Raw genomic sequence first — 27,122 nt, 5'->3', positions numbered from 1 at the left:
AGTCGTTGAGATCCTGCAAGATGAGTATCAGCTCAGCCTGCCTATCCTGGACCTGCTGCAGTGAGGCGTAGTCTTGGAAGAGCAGGAAAAGCAATGAGTTTCCTGCTCTGACTGAATCTGAGGGCTGCATGATATACTGAATCAAGTGCTCTCAGGGTAGTGGTTGAGGCCTGCATATATATATATAACATCACTAAAATCTAAAACCGGCAGTAATGTACATCGTACCAGCTCCTTCCTGGCCTCCAGAGAAAAACAAGGCTTATGCCGGTAATAAAAACCTATTCACACCTTGAGCTTCCTTATCAAGTTCTCCACATGCACAGTGAAACTCAGCTTGTCATCAACCCACACACCCAAATATTTGTACACTTTGACTTGCTCTATAGTATGTCCAGCCAATGTAGCAATGACATGATTAGTAACATGCCTGGCATTTGAAAATACCATGCATTTTGTTTTACCCGAATTCAGAACCAGCTTTAAATCATACAGACTCTATTGTATGATGTTAAATGCTCTTTGGGTATTTTCAAAAGCTAAAGATAAACTACTACCACTTGAATAAAGAACAGTATCATCTGCATAACAAGAAACAATCCGCGTTCAATAAATCCCCCAATGTTGTTGATATACAAAATGAACAACAGTGGGCCCAAAATAGAACCTTGCGGAACTCCTGAGCATACCTCTATGAACTCAGATTTACAACCATCCGCCATTACACATTGTGTATGMTTTGATAGGTAATTTATAAACCAATCTAGACCATGACCAGAAAATTCCACAACATTTTAACCTTTGCACGAACACAGCATGGTTCACGGTGTCAAATGCCTTCGACAAATCAATGAAGACAGACATACACAGTAACTTCTTGTCAAGAGCACAGTGGATGTCATTTAAAACCTAGGCTTACCCTGGCATGACGTTTTGATAACCGTGTAAATCTCTCTTGGACAAGGTGACTTTTATCAATATAATTTGCCTGTATTTACCCCCMAMAAATGAAATGCTAATTATCTGCTAATGTGGCTATCATAAAKAACTACAAATGCCAYGATGATCTGGATGAGACTCGAGGCAACGGTAAGAATCTCTGGGTTAACTATCTAATGTTAGCTAAACATAGTAATTAATAAATGGGAAAMATTTCTTTAAATGGACAAATCTGTGAACTGTCTTTTGCAAGTTTTAAATTGACGSAATACCTGTTAGGTGTCAGCTAGAGATGACGTGCAGGAGCTTGCAGGGATTTGTAGTTTTGCATGGTCTACTTTGATGCTAATTAKCATTTTTGAATCTCAGAGTGAGTGGAGCCAAATATATTGATAAAAGTCACTTTGTCCGAGAGAGATTTACATGGTTATCAAAACCTCACGCCAGGGTAAGCCTACATGAAACACAGCCCTTATTTTAAGTGTTTCTAAAATCCCGCCAGGGAAAAACAAATGGTGGAAAAACGATTGGAACAATTTCCCTGTTTGACCGCTAGGATTCATGGGTATTATGACACCTCCATTGTGGGGCTCTATTTAGTATGTTTTCAGTCGGTTATATACTCTGCGAACTTCTGCAATACTGAATGATTATGCGAAGAGTAAGACATAGCGCATCTTATCGATTATCTAACCAAACTTTACCTCTGATTATGTCAGAGCACTAGATCTGTTTTTTTTTGCTGGAGTCAGGTAGTGGATGTGCTTAGCACAAAGACTTTCAAAGGCTCTGAAACAGATATGGCGTTTTTTTTCTTTGAGTTTTATTGGCAGACTACAATTAATAAGGTGTATTTACGCCACCTACTGTACGGGGTACTTTGCGGGACTAAAATGAGAAGAAAGAAGGGCCGTTGTCAGGGAACGCCCAATGGACACTTGCCACATTCAGACCCTTTTTGCCAGGCAAGCAGAAGGGTGCAGTGGAGAATTTGTTGTGATGGCAAAGACCAATCTAGTCAACCCTTTTTTTTATCACTAGCTCCACCTGTGATCCTTTTAGATTCCAGAGATGGAGTCCAGAGATGTCAGAAGGACCATTGGGGGTCCATTAAGTCTCATCTTCTTTCTCTGTACTTTTCTCCTGTCATCCCTCTCTCCCGTCGACTCCCTCTCTCTCGTCAAATCAACAAAATAATATTAGAATTTAACCGTAAATATTGGACTCAAAAAAGGTTTAAAACAGATAAATACATTTMAAATGTTATATTATCAGCTATGTACAGTGTTTTAGCAATTTTCTAATTCTTTGTGGGTCTGTGTGATCTGTGGGAAATATGCATCTCTAATGTGGTCACACATTTGGCAGGAGGTTAGGAAGTGCAGGTCAGATTCCACCTCATTTTGTGGGCAGTGGACACACATCCTGTCTTCTCTCTCTCTTCTCTTCTCTCTCTCTCATAGGCCAGGTCTGCCTATGGCGGCCTCTCTCTATAGCAAGGTTACGCTCACTGAGTCTGTACATTGTCAAGGATTTTCTTAATTTTGGGTAAGTCACAGTGGTCAGGTATTCTGCCACAGTGTCTACTCTCTGTTTAGGGACAGATAGCATTCCAATGTTCTCTATTTATTGGTTGATTATTTCTAGTGTGTCAAATAGTTTTCTTTTGCTTTCGCATAATTTGGGWCGGTCTAATTGTGTTGCTGTCCTGGGGCTCTGTGGGGTCTGTTTGTGTTARTTAACAGAGCCCCTGAACCAGCATCTCTCTGTATGTGAGGGCTGTATGGTGRAATGTGTAGGCATCGCTTACTTTTAGGTGGTTGTCGACGCAGGCCTCCTAATTGTCCCTAGAATTTCTAAGCAAACAGCTGGAGGCAGGGCTTTTCTCTTAGTAGAGCTCCATTTTATGGAATGGATCTGCCTACCGCATGTGAGAGACGCAGACTCGGTCTCACACCTTTAAGTCTTTATTGAAGACTCATCTCTTCAGTAGGTCCTATGATTGAGTGTAGTCTGGCAGGAGTGTGATTGAGGTGAAACGGAAAGGACTGGAGGCAGAACGCGCCCTTGACGCTGTCTCTTCCTGGCCTGGCGTTACCCTCCCTCCTTCCAATGGGATTCTCTGCCTCTAACCCTATTACAGGGGCTGAGGTCACTGGCTTACTGGTGCTCTTCCATGCCGTTCGCTAGGAGGGGGTTGAGTGGGGTTGAGTCACTGACAGTGGTCTTCCTGTCTGGGTTGGCGCCCCCCTTGGGTTGTGCTGTGCGGAGATCTTTTGTGGGTATACTCAGCCTGTCTCAGGATGGTAAGTTGGTGGTTGACGATATCCCTCTCGTGGTGTGGGGCTGTGCTTGGCAAAGGGTGGTGGGGTTATATCCTTGCCTGTTTTGGCCCTGTCTGGGGGTATCATCGGATGGGGCACAGTGTCTCCGACCCCTCCTGTGCTCACCCTCCAGTATTTATGCTGCGCAGTAGTTTATGTGTTCGGGGGCTAGGGTCAGTCTGTTATATCTAGAGTATTTCTCCTGTTTTATATCCGGTGTCCTGTGTGAATTTAAGTATGCTCTCTCTAATTCTCTCTTTCTTTTTTCTTCTTCTCTCTCCGGAGGACCTGAGCCCTAGGACCATGCCTCAGGACTACCTGCATGATGACTCTTGTTGTCCCCAGTCCACCTGGCATGCTGCTGCTCCAGTTTCAAACTGTTCTGCTTGCGCTATGGAACCCTGACCTGTTACTGTGGATTACGTATTATTTGACCATGCTGGTCATTTATGAGCATTTTACACATGCTTGGCCATGTTCTATTATAATCTCCACCCGGCACAGCCAGAAGAGGACTGGCCACCCCTCATAGCCTGGTTCCTCTCTAGGTTTCTTCCTAGGTTTTGGCCTTTCTAGGGAGTTTTTCCTAGCCAGCGTGATTCTACACCTGCATTGCTTGCTGTTTGGRGTTTTTGGCTGGGTTTCTGWACAGCACTTTGATATATCAGCTGATGTAAGAAGGGCKATATAAATMAATTTGATCTGATTTGGTTGTAGAATTTAACAGCTTTTTTCTGGACTTTGATAACTAGTGGGTATAGTCTTAATTCTGCTCTGCATGCATTGTTTGGGGTTTTGCGTTGTACACAAAGTATTTTTTTGCAGAATTCTGCATGCAGTCTCAATTGGGTGTTTTTCCCGTTTTGTGAATTGTTGGTTGGTGAGTGGAACCCATACCTCACAACCATAGAGGGCAATGGGTTCTATAACCGATTGAAGTACTTTTAGCCAGATCCTAATTGGGATGTTGAGTTTTATGTTCCTTTGGATGGCATAGAAGGCCCTTCTTGCCATGTTTCTGAGATCGTTCACAGCCTTGTGGAAGTTACCTGTTGTGTTGATGTTTAGGCCGAGGTAGGTATAGTTATTTGTGTGCTCTAGGGCAACAGTGTCTAGATATCATTTTATTTGTTGTCCTGGCTACTGGACCTTTTTTGGAACACCATTATTTTTTGTCTTACTGAGAKTCACAGTCAGGGCCCAAGTCTGACAGAATCTGTGTAGAAGATCTAGGTGCTGCTGTTGGTCCTCCTTGGTTGGGGASAGAAGCACCAGATCATCTGCAAACAGTAGACATTTGATTTCCGAGTCCAGTAGGGTGAGGTCAGGTGATGCAGACTATTCTAGTGCCCTCGCCAATTCATTGATATATATGTTGAAGAGGGTGGGGMTCAAGCTGCATCCCTCTCTCATTGGAATTTGTGGTCTGTATGTTTTCATTTAGCATACCATCAACACCACAGGCCTTTTTGGGTTGGAGGGTTTGTATTTTGTCCTGTAGTTCATTGAACGTAATTGGAGAATCTAGTGGGTTCTGGTAATCGTCAATAGCTGATTCTAATATTTGTAGTTAATCATGTATGTGTTTTAGCTGTTTGTTCTTTGTTATAGAGCTGAACAGATTGAGAAGTGTTTATCCATACATCTTCATTTTGGATAGGTACAGTTGAAGTCGGAGTTTACATACACCTTAGACAAATACATTTGAACTCAGTTTTTCACAATTCCTGACATTTAATCCTAGTAAAAATTCCCTGTCTTAGGTCAGTTAGGATCACACTTATTTTAAGAATGTGAAATATCAGAATAATAGTAGAGAGAATGATTTATTTCAGCTTTTATTTCTTTCTCACATTCCCAGTGGGTCAGAAGTTTACATACGCTCAATTAGTATTTGTGAGCATTGCCTTTGAATTTGTTAAACTTGGGTCAAACGTTTCGGATAGCCTTCCACAAGCTTCCCACAATAAGTTTGGTGAACTTTGGCCCATTTCTCCTGACAGAGCTGGGTTAGCTGAGTAGGTTTGTAGGCCTCCTTGCTCGCACATCTTTTCAGTTCTACCCAGTTCTATAGGATTGAGGTCAGGGCTTTGTGATGGCCACTCCAATACCTTGACTTTGTTGTCCTTAAGCCATTTTGCCACAACTTTGGAAGTATGCTTGGGTGATTGTCCATTTGGAAGACCCATTTGCGACCAAGCTTTAACTTCCTGACTATGTCTTGAGATTTGCTTCAATTATCCACATAAGTTCCATCCTCATGATGCCATCTATTTTGTGAAGTGCACCAGTCCCTCCTGCAGCAAAGCGCTACCACCCCCGTGCTTCAGGGTTGGGATGGTGTTTTCGGCTTGCAAGCCTCTCCTTTTTCCTCCAAACATAATCATGGTCATTATGGCCAAATAGTTATATTTTGTTTCATCAGACCAGAGGACATTTCTCCAAAAAGTACCATCTTTGTCCCATGTGCAGTTTCAAACCGTAGTCTGGCTTTTTTATGGGGTTTTGGAGCAGTGGCTTCTTCCTTGCTGAGCGGCCTTTCAGGTTATGTAGATATAGGACTCGTTTTACTGTAGATACTTTTGTACCTGTTTCCTCCAGCATCTTCACAAGGTCGTTTGCTGTTGTTCTGGGATTGATTTGCACTTCCACCAAAGTACGTTCATCTCTAGGAGACAGAATGCGTCTCCTTCCTGAACGGTATGACGGCTGCGTGGTCCCATGGTGTTTATACTTGCGTACTATTGTTTGTACAGATGAACATGGTACCTTCAGGATGTGGAAATTGCTCCCAAGGATGAACCAGACTGTTTCTAAAATTTCACCTTTATTTAACCAGGTAGCAGTTGAGAACAAGTTCTCATTTACAACTGCGACCTGGCCAAGATAAAGCAAAGCAGTGCAACACAACAACAACCCAGAGTTACAAATGAAAATAAACAACGTACAGTCAATAATACAATAGAAAAGTCTATATACAGTGTGTGCAAATGAAGTAAGAAATGGGAGGTAAGGAAATAAATAGGCCGTAGTGGCGAAATATTACAATTTAGCAAATAAACACTGGAGTGGTAGATGTGCAGAAGATGAATGTGCAGTAGATATATACCGGGGTGCAAAGGAGAAAAATGTTCAAAAATAACAATATGGGGATGAGGTAGTTGGATGGGCTATTTACAGATGGGCTATGTATAGGTGCAATGATCTTGTAAGCTGCTCTGGTAGCTGATGCTTAAAGACTTTGGGAGTCCTACAATTTTCTGACGTCTTGGCTGATTTTTTGATTTTCCCATGATGTCAAGCAAAGAGCACTGAGTTTGAAGGTTGGCCTTGAAATACATCCACAGGTACACCTCCAATTGACTCAAATTATGCAATTAGCCTATCAGAAGCTTCTAAAGCCATGACATCATTTTCTGAATTTTTTCAAGCTTTTTAAAGGCACAGTCAACTTAGTGTATGTAAACTTCTGACCCACTGGAATTGTGATACAGTGAATATAAGTGAAATAATCTGTCTGTAAACAATTGTTGGAAAAATTACTTGTCATGCACAAAGTAATGTCCTAACCGAATAGCCAAAACTATTGTTTGTTAACAAGAAATTTTGGAGTGGTTGAAAAACGAGTTTTAATGACTCCAACCTAAGTGTATGTAAACTTCCGACTTCAACTGTACATTTGTGTTGTTGTTTGTTCGTGTGTTCTAATTTTCCAGAAGTGGTTAGATTTATGATTCTTCAATTACATTGAGCGATTTCTGACGTGCTGTTTGTTCTTTTCTTATTGTATTTTTTTGTTCCACCATAGCGAAGACTCAGTTTCTGGGCTCTGTGTTTTGGTTGGATATGTTTCTCAATTTCTTCTTAGGGTTTGCATTCTTTATCAAACCATGTCATCGTGTAATTTGTTTAGGTTGTCTGCTTGGCATTTCTAGGATTGATAGGAAGTTGAAAGGTCAAATAGAAAGTTTACACCTTTGCTATTGCAGTGAAATGTTTTGTCCAGGAAGTTGTTTAAAAGAGGTATTGGATTTTGTGTTATTTTCAAAACTACTTTCCTTCCGTCTATAGCGTTTCTAATAGTATGCAGTTTGTCAGCTTGATGCCTCATGATTGAGTATTGCTCTGTTCAAGTAGGCTGTGATTTTGCTGTGATCTGATAGGGGTGTCAGTGGGCTGACTGTGAACACTCTGAGAGACTCTGGGTTGAGTTGTGTGATAATGTAATCTACAGTACTACTGCTAAGGATGAGCTGTAGGTGTATCTATGGTAGGAGTCCCCTCGAAGCCTACTGCTAATCCTAGTCACTCTGTCCCTCACCAGGCGCAGCCGGCGGATATCCCCGTATTTGGAGAACACTTAATTCAGCTTGTCCTCTGTTGTTTGAGGTTTCAAGCAGGCCATGAAACAGAGCAGGTCCCACACTGTTAAAGGAATTGTTTCCTAAATGTTCGTTAACCAATTTATATAACAAAGCAAACACTCTGTCCGTTTCTAATAATTTGTAAGATCCTTATTTGCATAAAATAGAACAAAGACCACCACCAAATTAATCAATAGCGTTTATTCTCGAGAGATCTCTACTCAAAAAACCATGTACATTAGGTTATACAGGTGGGAGAACAAGTATTTGATACACTGACAATTTGCAGGTTTTCCTACTTACAAAGCATGTAGAGGTCTGTAATTTTTATCATAGGTACACTTCAACTGAGAGAAGGAATCTAAAACAAAAATCCAGAAAAATCACATTGTATGATTTTAAGTAATTAATTTGCATTTTATTGCATGACATAAGTATTTGATACATCAGAAAAGCAGAACTGAATATTTTGCGTACAGAAACCTTAGTTTGCAATTACAGAGATCATACGTTTCCTGTAGTTCTTGACCAGGTTTGCACACACTGCAGCAGTGATTTTGGCCCACTCCTCCATACAGACCTTCTCCAGATCCTTCAGGTTTCGGGGCTGTCGCTGGGCAATACGGACTTTCGGCTCCCTCCAAAGATTTTCTATTGGGTTCAGGTCTGGAGACTGGCTAGGCCACTCCAGGACCTTGAGATGCTTCTTACGGAGCCACTCCTTAGTTGCCCTGGCTGTGTGTTTCGGGTCGTTGTCATGCTGGAAGAACCAGCCACGACCCATCTTCAATGCTCTTACTAGAGAGGAGGATTGTTGGTCAAGATCTCGCGATACATGGCCCCATCCATCCTCCCTTCAATACGTGCAGTCGTCCTGTCCCCTTGCAGAAAAGCATCCCCAAAGAATGATGTTTCCACCTCCATGCTTCACGGTTGGGATGGTGTTCTTGGGTGGTACTCATCCTTCTATTCCTCCAAACACGGCGAGTGGAGTTTAGACCAAAAAGCTCTATTTTGTCTCATCAGACCACATGACCTTCTCCCATTCCTCCTCTGGATCATCCAGATGGTCATTGGCAAACTTCAGACGGGCCTGGACATGCGCTGGCTTGAGCAGGGGACCTTGCGTGCGCTGCAGGATTTTAATCCATGACGGCGTAGTGTGTTACTAATGGTTTCTTTGAGACTGTGGTCCCAGCTCTCTTCAGGTCATTGACCAGGTCTGTCCGTGTAGTTCTGGGCTGATCCCTCCACATTCCTCATGATCATTGATGCCCCACGAGGGGAGATCTTGCATGGAGCCCCAGACCGAGAGGTGATTGACCGTCATCTTGAACTTCTTCCATTTTCTAATAATTGTGCCAACAGTTGTTGCCTTCTCACCAAGCTGCTTGCTATTGTCTCTGTAGCCCATCCCAGCCTTGTACAGGTCTACAATTTATCCCTGATGTCCTTACACAGCTCTCTGGTTCTGGCCATTGTGGAGAGGTTGGAGTCTGTTTGATTGAGTGTGTGGACAGGTGTCTTTTTATACAGGTAACGAGTTCAAACAGGTGCAGTTAATACAGGTAATGAGTGGAGAACAGGAGGGCTTCTTAAAGAAAAACTAACAGGTCTGTGAGAGCCGGAATCTTACTGGGTGTAGGTGATCAAATACTTATGTCATGCAATAAAATGCAAATTAATTACTTAAAAATCATACAATGTGATTTTCTGGACTTTTGTTTTAGATTCCGTCTCTCACAGTTGAAGTGTACCTATGATAGAAATGACAGACCTCTACATGCTTTGTAAGTAGGAAAACCTGCAAAATCGGCAGTGTATCAAATACTTGTTCTCCCCACTGTATATCACACACAGCGTCATAGCTTTCTAAATGTCCCTCTTCTCCGACAAAGACAAAGCTGACCAAAAGTCCATTCCAACACACTAACGCACATACCTTACACACAATATCTGGATTATCTCCTGAAGTCTCACACACAGTTTATTACCACTTAGCTGACAGTTCCAGTCCCCCCCCCCCAGATGTGGAAAACCTAGAAGTGGCGTCTTGCTGTCTTCCCTTACATAGGTTAATGATCCACTTAGTTTTCCTTAGGCACACACAGACATTCCTTTCTCCCCCCATACATACTACATAACCTCTAATCCTAATGGTTAAGTTTCTGGGTAGAATTATTTAATCATTTATCTTAAACCTTGATAAAATATCTTAACACACACCAAGGCTTTGTTGGGTTTGTAGCGGGTGACCAAGACCCTCCAGACGGCCTGGTCATGCGAGTCCACGTCGGTGCCATCGATGCTGCCCGCCTTGCGAGGGTGACGGTTGTAGACTTTTGCCACTGGACTCCAGTCRTTCATTACTTTCCCTGACACTAAGCAATGTGGTGGCAGAAACAAAGTGTTAGTAAAAAAATATATTTAAAAAWCAGCTCATAAATAAAGTTCACAGAATGTAATCACGTATCTGACAATTTATATTTGTTAGAGATACAGGTTATTTTGAGGTGGGCCATGGTCATTACTCACGAGTCATTGCTGCAAGCAAAAATTATGGATGTACTAACAAGATACTTGTSTCTCCGCCCTAACATTGGGAGTCATCCACAAAGCGTCACGCTGAAAGTGGCGATTTTAGGATGTAAATCTTGGTGGGGCAAACTGAATTTCTTGGGGTTGTTATGCCAAAAAACAACACTAAACAATACATKAATTGCACTATAACGGTGACAAACGGTGCCCACAAACTGTTAGGGCCTACATAAAACTGTCCCAACAGCAGTCCCAACACCTTACCACTGCTACACCTGGCTATCAGCGGAGCCTTTTCTGGCAGCGAAACCGTTCGTTCAGCCTCATTTACTGCCTTTAAAAAATRCATAGCTGACATGGCTGACTTGCTTAAACAAATGTGTTTTCTACTGACAATTGAGATGTACAAAACTATGGTATAAGGGGACGAGGAGCGGACAAGAGGCAATCCRTRATTTTGATTWAGACATTCATGAGCGAGCTAGGACGGATGTAGCTCTTACAATATTCAATGATTACGTTTCTCTAAAACAGGTTATAGGCTACATGTGCACCATCAAGTCAGAACAGTTGGCAAAATTATGAGGGGAAAAGGGACCAAATTATTAGGGTGAGGCACATGGGCTACTAACAGCTTACTTCACAACATACACGTATGTTACTGTAGCTAAGAAAGTAATACTATCTCCCTGGCATATTACATCATTTATGCCGCAGCATACAATACATTTTTGGAGTCATCTTGTTGTGCTGTGCTCACTTGAACAGGAAGGTGGCGCGGCGTTCCTTTGTGGGCAAATGTCATCAAAGTCCGGAATTCTCTAGATTTATGGTGTTTTYAAGACAACTGGGAACTCTGAAAAAAATACAAGGTCGAATCATGACKTCAGTGATATTCAGGTCCAAGTTCCCGATTTACAATTCCGAGTTGGAAAAATTCAAAAATATTTTCTCAGTCGGAGCAAATTTCTTCCAGAGTTCCCAGTTGTCTTGAACTCACTAAAGTCAGATCCCCCAGTTCCGAGTATCCAGTGTGGCAGAAGTCATGCTGGATTGACAGGATGGCCAACGTTGAATGTTTACCCTTTTAAGCTTGGAAAAGAGACCCTTAAACCCAGACATGGGACCACACCACTGAATAAGTAGGCTAGTGATTGCTCTGCAATGCTTGCAGTTAGCCACTGATTCCTTCCAAACCACTCATTGTTGAATTTGTGAATTTCAACTTGTGTAATGTTTATGTCCAATGGCCGATGAGCACCGATACGTTTTATCTATAATTTCTCTTAATTATTTCTATTCATATGACAAGGATTAAAAAGGATTTGCCAGTAGATTGTTGACTTGATTCATGATGACTGCTAGCTAAGATTTTGAAAGTATGATGTCATGATCGGTCTAATTAAAGCTACTGTAGATAGAATGTGATTTGATGTCATTTTATCTGTGGCCAATGACCTTGAGCCTTCTTGGATGGGCACTTCTAATGTAACTATGGCAGCACCCAAGGGGCTTGAATTTTTGAGCTCTACCCTTAGATTTGGTGGTGACAGTGTCCCCATGAGTGACAGAACACTGAGCCACAGCAACTAGAGAACATTACCAACCCCTATGCTCTGTATTTTCCACTGGCTGCCCTCCACCACATAAAGCACTGAGCTAGGCTGAAACACCTTCATTTTGGAGCTGCCTACTCAAGAAAAAAAAATTGCTTTAACTCAATTATGTTTTTCTTTTACATTGTTTGCAAACTGATATGTGAGTTATTGATATTGTCGACGTCAACCGCCTGTATTCAATGGAGAGACGCTTTACTACAAGCCTCATGTCATGAATATGCATAGCAATCTCGAGACAACTCCATATTTTTTCACAAAGTTGCCGGGATGTCACGTGTCCTACATATAAGTATGCTCAAAACAACCTAAGCATTAAGAAACTTTTATTCAATCAAATTAACTAAATGTAGCAAATAAGCCATTCCATTTTGTTTGACCAAATTCGACACTCATTGACATCCATACAAACACTCCTCGCTTGCTGAACGAAGGAGACGAAACAGCGCCACCTGCTGGAGAAGACAGATTTTTGCTGAGATGGTCCTCTCACTTCGCTTCTGCCTTTCTGCTGCAAKTCGGGATCAGATTCCAAACAAACATCACTAAAGAGTCCGCATGGGAAATGTTTAATTTAGAACGTTCCGTTTGGAAATGCGTCTCACTAAACCAACCTCATGCAATCAACATATTAAATATTAGAGGGGATCTGATGCCCTCTGAACAGTAGTTATACAAATCATCAATCCATTATCCTCAAATTCAGCTTTGTAATCAGCAAGGTGTTTAAATGCAAAAAGAAGAGCTCCGAAGTCATGACAAAAGCAAGCTGGGGTATAATTTGCATAAAACCTGTTTATTCAATGATGCCTCCACCCCAGCATACATATTTAAATACTTCCTCATGGAGCATTTGTTTGTGGACATTGACAGCTTTGTGTGTTAGAGGTACAGATTTGTTCAAGTTCATMAAACAACTCTACAACTATACATAACTTAGCATAAGATTGACATTTCAAATAAAGTGTGAGTTTCAATGGTTGGAATCCTATTCCAGTTTTTGGAACCTTTTAAAGACGGCTCGTAAGTTTGCATCTAATAGTTCTGCTTTCTGCATCAACCAGAAGGGTTCTGGTACCATAAATATAATTATTGCTTAGCAACTAACTACCATACAACCAATTAAGAAAAACTTTGTATAAAAATGCAGAACACTGAACTACAACCTGCATGCCGTGGAAGCACTGGTCTACCGGTAATACAAAATATACAAAAAGAAATGTGCTGGAAAAAACTAGCATGTTTCATATAGACTGATAAATATATTAAAAGTATTGATGTCGCCAGACATTTAGGTGTACCTCAATCTAAATGTGTGTTTACGTCACTGTAACCTAACCCACYCTCTTCAAAAACTCCCTCCCCACTAAGAACAAACTACCACCTCCCTTTCAGAAAACAAAAAAAATATGTGATGACACATTCTGTTGCTAAGGCAATTTTTACATTTAAAAAACGATCTATTAAGAAACCAAGGTGTTGTTAGCATTTTCCCTTTTCTTTGAGCTGGATCATGTCTCCATCAATGTTTGAGCCAGGGGTGGGCTGCGATGGAAGCTTTGCTGCGGTCGCCATAGTCGTAGAGCAGCTCCTCGCCCTCATCGACGTCTCGCGATGCCACTAGGATGAGGTGAGGCATCCCGTTGATGTCATGGAGTTTGGTTTGACAGTTGCCGTTCTTACTGTGGTTGATCAGACGGCCCATGCGACCCGTTTCTTTCGTGGCGTCCACACTAGAGGGAGAAGCAGTTGAGAAAAAMCCCCCACTGATATTAGGTTAATCTAACAAAAGTTAGTTATGGTTGAAAAGTTGATACATGATGAAACTAAAACAAATACTGCATTAGTGAGCAGCCAACAGTGAGAACGCTGAAATTGTTTTGCGGCTATACCAGAGATGCCACACACATAAAAGAGAGAATGGTTTGACATACCAGTATGTTTTGCAGAGATACTGAAAGTAGTACATGTAGCAGCCGGTGGCAGGGTTAAGAGCGTACTCGGCCTCCCTCGTTTTGGCGTCAGTGATCTGCAGCAGGTCGCCATGGTACTCCACTACATACTGGCCCTTATCAAAACACTGGGTGGCAAACACTCCTCGACCCTTCCCCTCTATATGCTGCACCTGTACCATTTGGGGAATAAATATACAGTGCATTCAGAAAGTATTCAGACCCCTTGACTTTTTCCACATTTTGTTACGTTTAGAGTATTCTAAAATGGATTTAATTGTCCCCCCCCCAATCTACACACAATGACAAAGCAAAACAGCGTTTAAAAATTTTGGCAAATTTATAAAAATCACCACATTTACATAGGTATTCATACCCTTTGCGCAGTACTTTGAAGCACCTTCGGCAGAAATTACAGCCAGAGATCTTCTTGGTATGACGCTACAAGCTTGGCACACCTGTATTTGGGAGTTTCTCCCATTCTTCTCTGCAGATCCTCTTAAGCTCTGTCAGGTTGGAGGGGAGTGTCGCTGCACAGCTATTTTCAGATCTCTCCAGAGATGTTTCGATCGGTTCAAGTCTCAGTTCTGGCTGGGCAACTCAAGGACATTCAGAGACCACTCCTGCATTGTCTTTGCTGTGCTTAGGGTCGTTGTCCTGCTGGAGGTGACCTTCGCCCCAGTCTGAGGTCCTGAGCGCTCTGGAGCAGGTTTTCATCAAGGATCTCTTGTACTTTGTTCCGTTGATCATTCCTCAATCCTGACTAGTCTCCCAGTTTCCTGCCACTGAAAACCTCCCCACAGCATGATGCTCACCACACGTTCACTGTAGGGATGGTGCCAGCTTTCCTCCAGACGTGACATTTGGCATTCAGACCAAACAGCTCAATCTTGGTTTCGTCAGACCAGAGAATCTTGTTTCTCATGGTCTGAGAGTTCTACCCAAGCAGGCTGTCATGTGACTTTTACTAAGGAGTGGCTTCCGTCTGCCACTCTACTATAAAGGCCTGATTGGTGGAGTGCTGCAGAGATGGTTGTCCTTCTGGAAGGTTCTCCCAACACCACAGAGGAACTCTTGAGCTCTGTCAGAGTGCCCATCAAGTTCTTGATCACCTCCCTGACCAAGGCCCTTCTCCCCCAATTGCAGACATTTTCTGGTACCCTTCCCCAGATCTGTGCCTCAACACAATCTTGTCTCGGAGCTCTATGGACAATTCCTTCGACCTCATGGCTTGGCTTTTGCTCTGACATGCACTGTCAACTGTGGGACCTTAGAGACAGGTGTGTGCCTTTCTTAATCATGTCCAATCAAYTGAATTTACCACAGGTGGACTGTGGTAAATCAAGTTGTAGAAACATCAAGGATGATCAATGGAAACAGGATGCACTTGAGCTAAATTTAGAGTCTCATAGCAAAGGGTCTGAATACATCTGCAATTTAATACAAAAAAAACKTTTCGCTTTGGCATTATGTGGCATTGTGTGAAGATTGAGGMAAAACAATGATTTAATCAATTTTAGAACAAGGCTGTAACGTAACAAACATTTGGAAAAGATGAAGGGGTCTGAATATTTTCCAAATGCACTGTATTTTCACTCATGGAATACAATATAGTCTATTGAAATAATAAAATGAACTTAGTATCACACGCTATTTTCCTCTGAAAACTGTGAGATGCATTTCATGATATGTCAGTATGAACATAGCAACAAGGTTTTCAAATACAGGGCCTCCCAGTCAGATTGGCTAAGCGCTGTGATCAATGAGTGTACCTCCATTCCTTCCTCGATCCCATTTATGATCAGATCATCGATGTGTTTCTTTTGTTCACACTGTAAGAGAATCCAAGCATAGAGGACATTTAATAAGAAATGTAAAATTTGGCTCCACATATTTGAAGGAACAAGTCCTTATTCACAGTTGCTAATGGCATTATAGCTAATCTCACATGTTATCAACCTTTGTCCTTTCTAAATAAAAAGTTACACTGCAAAGTTACTAGTGCTGAGCGATTAGTGCTTGGAGGTTGGTTCAGTTTCGGTTATAAAAAAAGATCCCCGTTTTTGATTTCCGTTCGATAATATTTTTGAAAACCTTAAATGCATTATGAAATKACATTAAAATGATTTGAGCTTTTTAAAATGGAAATTCTAAAGCCAAAAATGATGAACACTGTCAGGTCCACATTGGGTAAGTTACTTCCTCTTTTTCTATTGATATGAAATATTTCAGTCATGTATACGACTTTGTACTTATTTGATGACCATTATTTTTCATTCCTTAAAGTCATCATCTCATCTAAGCTCTGCTCAGGCAATAGCAGTCAGCCAGAGAACCAGTTAACAGTATCTCTGTGCTCCCCATACTGTATTGGGACAATTCCGCCAGTTTTTCACTTAAAATGTATGGCCAAACTAAAACCATTGATTTAAAAAGTTTAACAAAATCATACAACTCTATGCACAAGGACTACTTTTAACAATTTCCACTGAACATTTTACAAAAACACATTTACTAGAAGAACTGTGCAGATGCAAAGTTTACCTAAATTCTGTTACCAATCTCTCCCTCAGTTTAAAACAATTAAATATCTGCTCCAAATTAAGATTCAAAGATGTCTACAGAAATAAYGGGGTGTCCGCTATGACATGACGCCTCAACTTTGAAAAACATATATTTTGGTTATTTAACTGCATTAAGTGAAGTGGATTTACACCCGGTAACAGAATTTCATCATAGGTCCCTGATCTGTACTACACAGAAATGCATAATCACCAAACAAGACCAATTTTGGTTGGTCCAGACCAAATCTGAACCAATCATAGACATCYATGTTTCACAAGTTTGGACAACAATGTACAACATAGTAGAGCTCAGTACAGTTCAGTAAATTAGAGTATAGTTCAGTAATACGATGTACGCAATCGGATTGTGCACTGTACTTACTTTTCTGAACACTGAACACTACTACTACTGGGGCCATATGGACAAAAATCATAAATTGAAGAAGAAAAAAAAGTGTGAATAATAAGATATATCTTCATATTACCGGGGAGTGCTAGAGACTGGGGGATATGGACAAAGGCAGTGATAAAAATGTAACCATTTCGCTCGATAACAACAAATACACAATATATATATATTTTTTAAATGGACAGCTACTTTACATAGTGGCAGGGCCCTAGAACATTACCCTCCAGTGCCAGTAAGACAGATGGTAGCCACGATAAAAAAAAAAAAAATATAACGTATATATATACTCAAAATATAAATAATATACACACACACATATATACATACACACAACTGCTCAAAAAAATAAAGGGAACACTAAAATAACACATCCTATATTGAAGAATTAATACTATTATAATACTTTTTTCTTTACATAGTTGAATGTGCTGACACAAAATCACACAACAAATTATCATAGAAATCAAATTTCAATAACCCATGGAGGTCTGGATTTGGAGTCACACTCAAAATTAAAGTTGAAAACCACCTACAAGGCTGATCCAACTTTGATGTAATGCCTTAACAAACAACAATGAGGCTCAGTAGTGTGTGTGGCCTCCACGTGCCTGTAGACCTCCCTACAACGCCTAGGCATGCTCCTGATACTAAAAGGCGTGCCCAGATGGTCCATCCCTGACGCGAGAATACCGGACTCCCCCAGACCTGGACTAAAGCATCCCCGCCACACTCCTGACAGTGTGTGGTGCAACGTGGCGTTGGTGGATGGAGCGAGGACATGATGTCCACACCGAATCGATGATCAGGAGTAACTCGAGGGGAAGAGAGCCATGCACAATTCCTCTTGCAGAGAACTGCTGACACACTCCAGCCAATGAGGTCTAGCATTGTCTAGCATTAGGAGGAACCCAAGGGCCAACCGGCACCAGCATATGGTTCATACAAGGTGGTCTAGAGGATCGTCATACATCGGTACCTAATGGCAGTATCAACAGGCTACCTCTGGCGAGACACATGGGAGGCTGTGCGGCCCCCCCAAGAAAATGCCACACCCACAACCATGACTAGACCCACCGGCCAAACCGGTCATTGCTGGAGGATGTTGCACACGAGCCAGTCAGAACTTCTCCCACGGCGTCTCCAGACTCTGTCACATGTGCTCAGTGATGAACTGACTTTCATCTGTGAAGAGCACAGAGGACGCCAGTGAGGCGAATTTGCAATCTTCCGGTGATTCTCTGGCAAATGCCAGACGTCCTGCACTGGTAGTTGGGCAATCAAGAATCAACCCCCACTGTGGACGTCGGACCTCCATACCACACCACTGAATCGGAGTCTGTTACTGCAACCCGTAATTGAGCAACACAATGCACATGTTGTGGCCTGGCTGGAGGTCATTAATGCAGGGCTCTGGCAGTTAGACTCACTAACACCTTGCACAAAGGACGGAATGTAGCTGGCTCCTTGCATTGCTGGGATTGTTGCCTCCTACAGCCCTCCATCCACGATTCTTCCTGAGTACTGGACCTGTCTCCTGGAAGCGAGACTCATGCTCTGGACGACTACGCTGACGAACACAGTCAAAACCTTCTTGCCAACAGCTCGCATTGATGAAGCCTGTCCTGGAGAGCTGCAGCTAACCCTGAGCCACTGCTCGTATGGGTTGTAGACTCCGTCTCATGCTCACACTAGAGTGAAAGCACCGCCAGCAATTCAAAAAAGTGTACAATAACATCAAGCCAGGAAGTATAGGAAAATGAGAATGTCTGTGTGGTCCACACCTGCAGAACCACTCCTTTATTGGCACTTAGCTGTCTTTGCTAATCTGCTAAATAAATACTACTACCACCTTTTGGTCTATTCTCAGTTCGCACACAGCATGTGAATTTAAATTGACAATTACAGTGTTGCTCCTAATGGACAGTTTGATTCACAGAAGGTGTGATTGACTTGTGAAGTTACATTGAATTGTTTAAGTGTAACCCTTTATTTTCTGTAGAGCAGTGTAAAACTCATTACATCACACACAAAAAGGAAATGCATGAAATGTATTTCTGAATGTGTAACACTACCTACAAATACAAATCAGATCTTATTAATTTCGCCGCTCTCTAAGATGAATATCATTGTGCATATTGGCTTTAGGACCTATTAGCCATTAATAACATTTACCACTTGAGAAGTGGACTCAAAACAAACTTAGATAGATTGGCTAACACACTCTCGAATAATTAGATATTTTGATACGACTAGCCCAGTAAAATGTAATTCTACCACGTCGTACAAAAAACGGTCCGGTGCTTAGGCCACGTAGAATGTAAGCCTATTGAAGTGAAAATGGCACATGCTCACACTGGACTACGTAGGGCACTTCAAAACCCAATACTAAATAGCCGACATCCAGTTGTAAACTGGTGCCATGAACTCAATACTTAAGTGGTGAGAAAATCGTTATAATACACACACACCACTCACAGAAAGCTGCCTGACTCTCTCTGTGTAAGACTAGACAGTAGATTGCTTTGAAACTGTCTTTCGACGCAATAGCATAATTATATAAAGCAACGGTTGCTTCTCGAGAACGACATCGACCCGCCTTCTGCCCGGTGCAGAGTGGGATGAGTTCAGTCAGCAACAGCAAAACAGGGACAGCAGAACACTTTACAATAGCACGGAAATACACGATAACCAAGAACATAAGGACCATAATCCTATCCGACAGAACAATAACTGGTTTTTAATTGGACAAATCTACAGGAACGTATGTGTAGCAAAATCACTAACGTAAGGCACAAATAGCTTCAGGTAAAGAGGAAGGCAATGTACAAGTTCTGTCATTTCTGGTTTTTATCGTCCCAGCTCTGATATATTAAAGAACATCATGTCAGACAATGATAACCAAAATCAAAACTAGAACATGTACAGACTAATGTTTTTAATTATATAATAATCATAATATATAATATAATATATTATCATATAAGGTTTTTAGCCCATATGATAGTTGTAATTGGTCACTCAAATATCACACCTTAATACACAACAATTAGACATGGAACATTTTACAGAATGAAGACATAAGCTATCAAAACTTGCAAAATTTCACACCACAAAACAAAAAAGGGTGTGAATAGTTTGTCATGAACAGTGCTTGAGCCCATAAAAATATATATGGCGCGTGCATGGGAGCGTGGGATAATGCAGGAAGCAGGCCCCCCGAGTGAAAAGGTTTGGGAACCCCTGCTCTACTGTACTGGCCAAACTTGTGAAACAGACCTCTACGATTGGTTCAGATTTGGTCCAGCTTTATTGCAAACAAAAAAAGTTCAGCAATTTTGGCAAAGTCACTCACTACCCAAACGCAACTGGTTTCAAGTGGCACCATCTAGTGCAGGGTTTCCCAAATTCGGTCCTGGTCCCCCCCCCAGGTGCACGTTTTGGCTTTTGCCCTAGCACTACACAGCTGAATCAAACAATCAAAGCTTGATGAGTTGGTTATTTAAACCAGCTGTGTAGCGCAAAAACCAAAACGTGCACCCAGGGGGGGCCCCAGGACCGAGTTTGGGAAACCCTGATCTACTGGATGAACTGGGAATCAGACAGGGGATATACACTGGGTAAACCAAACATTAGGAACACCTTCCTAATATTGAGTTGCACCCATTCCACACATGGCCCTCATTTCACACTAGGTCTGTTCATCTTTCAATAATCTGCACAGTACACKGCTTAATCTTTGGTATATAACAGCGTGGAAGTGGTCAATGCTTTAATATTACAAGGTAATAAATGCACTTTGCTCTCACCTTCAACTCTGCTTTGCTTTTCCTGGAGCTTCTCCTTATGGGATAGTAGTCTGTTACTTTGCGGTTTTGGGAATTCCTGCTCTCTGCTCTGTTAAGGAAATGTATGAACTAGCATTAAMAAACACCACCATTTTTTTTTACATATACGGGCACATATGAACCATGTTCTTATCAAAGTGAACAAACAAGCAAAGTGTCCAACAGAAACAGACATTGCAGCCCTTTGTGGTACATCAATTATATCTGTCCCCGACCTACAGTGGTCTGTTCTTTAGAAGTTATGACATTTTAAAAACCTGTATTTTATATATGTCGGCTACTGAGCTTGTTTGATGCTTTAAGCACACAGATTACATAATGAAGACAAACAAATGACTCAAGAGGGATCCAGAAACCAAGACCGCTTAACCAGGAGGAGAAACATTTAAAWWAAAAAATCCTGACCCTCTTYCTCCCCGYTGCTGCTGGCCWTGGCAGATTCGGCTGTTACGCTCCTGAATTTGCCGGTAGGTAATAGGCTACACMAGGGGTYGGMAACCTTTTCCATTTGGAGTGMCAATTTATCTTACTATTTCTACCAATCTGCGTGCCAKTTATGATTTTCATATGCACATTTGTGGAACAATTTCATTTATAATAAAGTCATATTTCAAAATMAAAATTCTAAAAGTAACTTGTATTGCCATTTTTGTAAAAACAACCTACATAAAGCCAACAAATAAAAACCATTGCATCCTGTAGGTAGAAAATAACATTATCAAAATAAATATCCTATATATCGCATTGGCTACACTAGGCCTGTCTGCAAGGAACTTTAAAACATTGTATTAACTAAACTCAGCAAAAAAAGAAAAACAGACCTTTTTCAGGACCCTGTCTTTCAAAGAGATTTGGATTTACGTCACAGATCTTCAATGTAAAGGGTTTAAACACTGTTTCCCCATGCTTGTTCAATGAACATGCACCTGTGGAGCCATCGTTAAGACACTAACAGCTTACAGACTGTAGGCATTTAAGGTCACAGTTACGAAAACTTAGGACACTAAAGAGGCCTTTCTACAGACTCTGAAAAACACCAAAAGAAAGATGCCCAGGCTCCCTGCTCATCTGCGTGAACGTGCCTTAGGCATGCTGCAAGGAGGCATGAGGACTGCAGATGTGGCCAGGGCAATAAATGCACAATGCCCGTTACGCAGAGACAGCTAAGACAGCGCTACATCCCGCAGAGCAGCACGGAACAGATAGATCGGATATCGCCGTGGCAGACACCAGTGTAACAACACCTGGACACATGGAATCAGTAAGAATGATATGACAAACCAGCATCCTTGCGGAGGACAGCCGTACCAGATGGCAATACAAACTGAACGAGTTCAGCCAGGAAGCCAACATCGACCTCCACAGTCGCTCAGACTGTCGCAAAATAGGTGAGAGAGGCTGCCGAAGGGACTGGAGCATGTTAGGCCTGTTGTACAAGGGCAGGGTCCCTACAGCAGACAATCACCAGCACACTACGTCGCCTGAATGGTCACAAAAAACAACGCCGCTGTCGCTTGGAAGCAGTAGCCAGTACTAGGCAAAATGTTGCTCTTTCATCTGAGACGGAGCTGTGCGATTCCTTATGCTCAACGGGGTGGGGATTGGTCGGATTTAACGTTTTATCTCGTAAAGGAATGAAGCGTTACACACAACCGAGGCCATGTTACTCTGGAGCGGGATGATTTGGAGGGGTCCGTCATGGTCTGGGGGAGTCACAGCATCATCGGACTGAGCTTGTTGTCATTGAGGCAATCTCAACGCTGTGCTTTACAGGGAAGACATCCTCCCTCCTCTGTGGTTCCTTCCTGCAGGCTCATCCTGACATGACCCTCCAGCATACAATGCACCAGCCATACTGCTCGTTCTGTGCGTGATTTCCTGCAAGACAGGAATGTCAGTGTTCTGCCATGCCAGCAGGAAGAGCCCGGATCTCAATCCCATTGAGCACGTCTGGGACCTGTTGGATCGGAGGTGAGGGCTAGGGCCATTCCCCCAGAAATGTCGGGAACTTGCAGGTGCCTTGTGGAAGACTGGGGTAACATCTCACAGCAAGAACTGGAAAATCCAGTGCAGTCCATGAGGAGGATAGCAACCTGAGCAAGTTACTTAATGCAGCTGGTGGCCACACCCAATACTGATTGTTACTTTTGATTTTGACCCGCCCTTTGTTCATGTCTGTGGAACTTGTTCAGTTTATGTCTCAGTTGTTGAATCTTATGTTCATACAAATGTTTACATGTTAAGTTTGCTGAAAATAAACACAGTTGACAGTGACAGGACGTTTCTTTTTTTGCTGAGTTTATTAACTTGGGTGCGTTCTGAAGCTCGTGTTAGCAAACCTGCAACATTGTATAAAATATTCTGGGCCCTAAAGTTTCCCGCGCCAGTGAACTCCAGACAGACAGACCTGTAGACTATTTGCGCAAGGGATGAGAAATAAATCAGGTAAGCCTATTTTTATGACATTTTTTCCCTTTTCACACCGAGTGGTTATCAAAAGAGAGTTGAAAATATTTTTTTTTTTAAAGGCTACGTTGAGGAAGTCATTTTCAATGATTGTAAAAAATAAAAATAAAACTTTTTTTTTTTCTTGCTGTTTGAGGTGAAGATAAAATGACTTTGATAAGCTCCACATTGGTGGCGAGTTAAGAATCATAAATACTAATCAGATCCCCAAATGGGCACATTTATAGGCCTACATTTACGCGCAGGCCAGGCAGCCTAGGCCTACTGCTATGCATAATCTGGTGCGCGTCCTWACTCAACATTTACCGGAGTGCTACAAATAAAATACATTGAATGAATTGAGAACTCGTAAATGGAATGAAATAAACCAAAACTTGTTCCTCATAAGTGTAGCTAGCTAGGTTTTGCGTTCCACAAACTCCGACAATGAGAACGGTAAGACTAATCATAATATATTGAATGCATTAACATAACCAAACATTGTATTTGACAAATTATGGGAAGTAACAGAAAATGTACTACTGGTGTGCCATCCCCGCTGCATCCACGATGGATAAGTCCACTGATAAAGGTGTGAATCAGACTGGTGTCTCGTGTGCCATAAACATATATTTCAGTGCATTCGGAAAGTATTCAGACCCCTTGACTATTTCCACATTTTGTTACATTATAGCCTTATTCTAAAAATAAAAAAATGTATTTTTATTTTTTACAWACATCCTCAGTGATCTACACAATAATGACAAAGCAAAAACAGGTTTTTAGAAATGTTTACATAAGTATTYAGACTCTTTGCTATGAGACTCGAAATGGAGCTCAAGTGCATCCTGTTTCCATTGATCGTCCTTGAGATSTTTCTACAACTTGAATGGAGGCCACCTGTGGTAAATATAATTGATTGGACATGATTTGGAAAAGGCACACATCTGTCWATATAAGATCCCACAGTAGACAGTGCATGTCAGAGCAAAAAACAAGCCATGAGGTCAAAAGAATTGTCCGTATAGCTCAGAGACAGAATTGTATTGAGGCACAGATCTGGGGAAGGGTACCAAAACATTTCTGCAGCATTGAGGTCCCCAAGAATACGGAGAGAAGGAGAGCAATACGGAGAGAAGGGTCTTGGTTAGGGAGGTGACCAAGAACCCGATGGTCACTGACAGAGCTCCAAAGTTCCTCTGTGGAGAACCTTCCAGAAGGATAACAACCTACAATCTCTGCAGCACTCCACCAATCAGGCCTTTAYGGTAGAGTGGCCAGACGGAAGCCACTCCTCAGTAAATATGCACATGACAGCCCGCTTGGAGTTTGCCAAAAGGCACCTAAACACTCTCAGACACTGAGAAACAAGATTCTCTGGTCTGATGAAACAAAGATTGAACTCTTTGGCCAGAATGCGAAGCGTCACGTATGGAGGAAACCTGACACCATCCCTAAAGTGAAGCATGGTGGTGGCAGAATCATGCTGTGGGGATGTTTTTCAAAGATGAATGGAGCAAAGATCAGAGAGATCCTCATGGAAACTGCTCCAGAGCGCTCAGGACCACAGACTGGTGCGAAGATTCACCTTCCAACAGGACAATGACCCTAAGCACACAGCTAAGACAATGCAGGAGTGTCTTCGGGAGTGTCTTCGGGACAAGTCTCTGAATGTCCTTGAGATGGCCCGGACTTGAGCCGGATCGAACATCTTTGGAGAGACCTGAAAATAGCTGTACAGCAACACTCCCCATCCAACCTGACAGAGGTTGAGAGGATCTGCAGAGAGGAATGAGAGAAACTCAAATACAGGTGTGGCAAGGTTGTAGCGTCATACCCAAGAAGTCGAGGCTGTAATCACTGCCAAAGGTGCTTCAACAAAGTACTGAGTAAAGGGGAGAAACAATTAATACATTTTAAGAATAAGGCTGTAACCTAACAAAATGTGACCGCTTTACAAACAAAACAAAAATCTTAGGTTGTTGGTCGACCATTGACCAAACAGGGTCAGCTCTAATTATTAAATAAATTAAATACACGTATGTGGACACCAATCTTGACAAACCATTTCTGTATGGAACTGGCTTTGTGCACAGGGGCATTGTCATGCTGAAACAGGTAAGGGCCTTCCCCAAAGTTGGAAGCACAGACTCGCCTAGAATGTCATTGTATGCTGTAGTGTTTAGTTTTCCCTTCGCTGGAACTAAGGGGCCTAGCCCGACCATGAAAAACAGATGATTTGTATGCGCTACGCCCTTCAGCCCTTGCCGGTCCTGCTCTGTGAAGCTTGTGTGGCCTACCACTTTGTGACTGAGCAGGTGTTGCTCCTAGACATTTCCACTTCACAATAGTAGAACAGTTGACCGGGGCAGCTCTAGCGGGGCAGACATTTTACAAACTGACTTGTTGGAAAGGTGGCATCCTATGACAGTGCCACATTGAACGTCACTGAGCTCTTCAGTAAAGCATTCTACTACCAAGGTTTGTCTATGGAGATTGCATGGCTGTGTGCTCAATTTTATACACCCGTCAGCAACGGGTGTGGCTGAAAGAGCCGAATCCACTAATCTGAAGGAGTGTCCACATACTTGTGTGTGAGAGATTCCTAAAACCAAATCAAAACTGTGTAGAACTGATAATGGACCTACATYCATACAGTGACTATCCAGCTCGCTAGTAAATCACAGAAATTAAAGCTAGACAGTCTGGGAGCATAGAATGTATTTTTATTTTTTTTAACGATGGATAGAGGACAATTCTTTGCACATTTTGACAGTGAGGAAATATAATATATCTTCCGAGCAGCCCTCCGGACCTCGTTGAAGACGAGGGGGAAAATGCCCCTGGGGGAAAATGCGTTTGACACCCCTGTTTTAGACAGTAAGGCCTCTAGTCCATCGGTATCTGAAAGCTACCCTGTTTCTCCTTCAGTAAATCTCCAACTGTTGCCAACAGTGCCATATATTCATGGCTGCCAAGGGAAGCCAGGCTTCCCCCCCAAAAAGATTAAATAAAATATTTTGTGTTTCATATTTTCCTTCAATTCACAAGAGGCTGAATGCATCTCACCAGAGAAAGCATCCGAGCGAGCGAAACAGCACCCCTCTGTTTAGGCCATCTGATGCTTTCTGGTCAAAAAGAGTGACATTGTTGCCGCCAGTAGCGTTGAATGCAAAGAAAGCCCGCGAGCACTTGACATCCCTTGATAAAACAAAATGTAAAAGTATAAAATAATAGCCAATCAGTGCTGAACTAAACTGAGCGAGCTCAACTTTGAATAGTCCTGGCGCACCCAAAAAAATAAATTAAAAAAAATAAGTATCAAGGGAAGCCACTTTGGATTTGGCGTCACTCCTATCAAATCACATTGAGAGCATACGTCACTTACAGAAACAACTTGCGTTAATGCATCTCGTTGTGTTGTCCTCCGGTGGCTAACTAGCAAAAATTGTCCCTTTCCTAAATTAGCCATGGATGGAGATAGGGATTTGGACTTGTGGCTCTACAATACTGGCCAATGATTATAATGGCGATTCTGATCAAACCATCAACTTATACCTTGTGCCCCTGGCTAGGGCTGTTGCGGTGACCGTATTACTGCCACACCAGAGGTCACGAGTCATGAAGGCAGTCAAATCCCACATAACTGTTTAGTCACAGTAGGCTTCTCCAAGCTCTGATGGCCATTAGTAGCCTACAAACTTGCTAACTGTCTGGTACTGAGCACTCCATTGTCTCGCTAATTACTCTGACAATGCAAATGCATTTAAAAATCTAAATCAAACACTTCATGAGAGCCCATGAGCTCATATTGCGCAACATTTCTATATACTATGCAATTGCGGGAGAAAACTGAGTGATGGCCACTAATAAAAAGACGAGGATCCCATCAGCTTTCTATAGGCTAGGTCTACTATATTTATTTTTCAACTTCACTAATATTAAGCACATTGCTTATATTTACAACAGGAGTATAGCCTACCTGGCTGGCATGAAAATAAAACACGGGGAAAAGCATCCTCCATTCGCTATTTAAGTGCATAGATTACATGTATTCTTTCCCACTGCCCTTGTTTCGATACAGGTGCATGATAATGGTCCACTTTAAATCAAAACAATGTCACAC

At 42.1% G+C, this 27,122-nt stretch overlaps 1 protein-coding gene across 3 annotated transcripts in view; it reads right to left on the bottom strand.

Annotated features, from left to right (window-relative positions):
- Positions 1-12,819: 12,819 nt before the first annotated feature.
- The window catches only part of LOC111961353 (N-lysine methyltransferase KMT5A-A), an 18,709-nt gene continuing 4,406 nt past the window's right edge, over positions 12,820-27,122 (bottom strand). For 2 of the 3 annotated variants that reach the window (XM_023983547.2, XM_023983546.2), the window contains exons 4-7: positions 20,513-20,600; positions 15,506-15,565; positions 13,716-13,906; positions 12,820-13,514 (exon numbers count right to left, since the gene is read on the bottom strand). In XM_023983547.2, the coding sequence (XP_023839315.1) occupies positions 13,304-13,514; positions 13,716-13,906; positions 15,506-15,565; positions 20,513-20,600 (550 nt within the window). In that variant the 3' untranslated portion in view covers positions 12,820-13,303. The remainder of the gene's footprint in view (positions 13,515-13,715; positions 13,907-15,505; positions 15,566-20,512; positions 20,601-27,122) is intronic. The other variant, XM_023983548.2, reaches the window with a different exon arrangement.

The sequence above is a fragment of the Salvelinus sp. IW2-2015 genome, linkage group LG4q.1:29 (genome assembly GCF_002910315.2).
Source record: "Salvelinus sp. IW2-2015 linkage group LG4q.1:29, ASM291031v2, whole genome shotgun sequence".
NCBI classification, from domain to species: domain Eukaryota; kingdom Metazoa; phylum Chordata; class Actinopteri; order Salmoniformes; family Salmonidae; genus Salvelinus; species Salvelinus sp. IW2-2015.
This window is presented reverse-complemented; position numbering and strand designations above follow the sequence as displayed.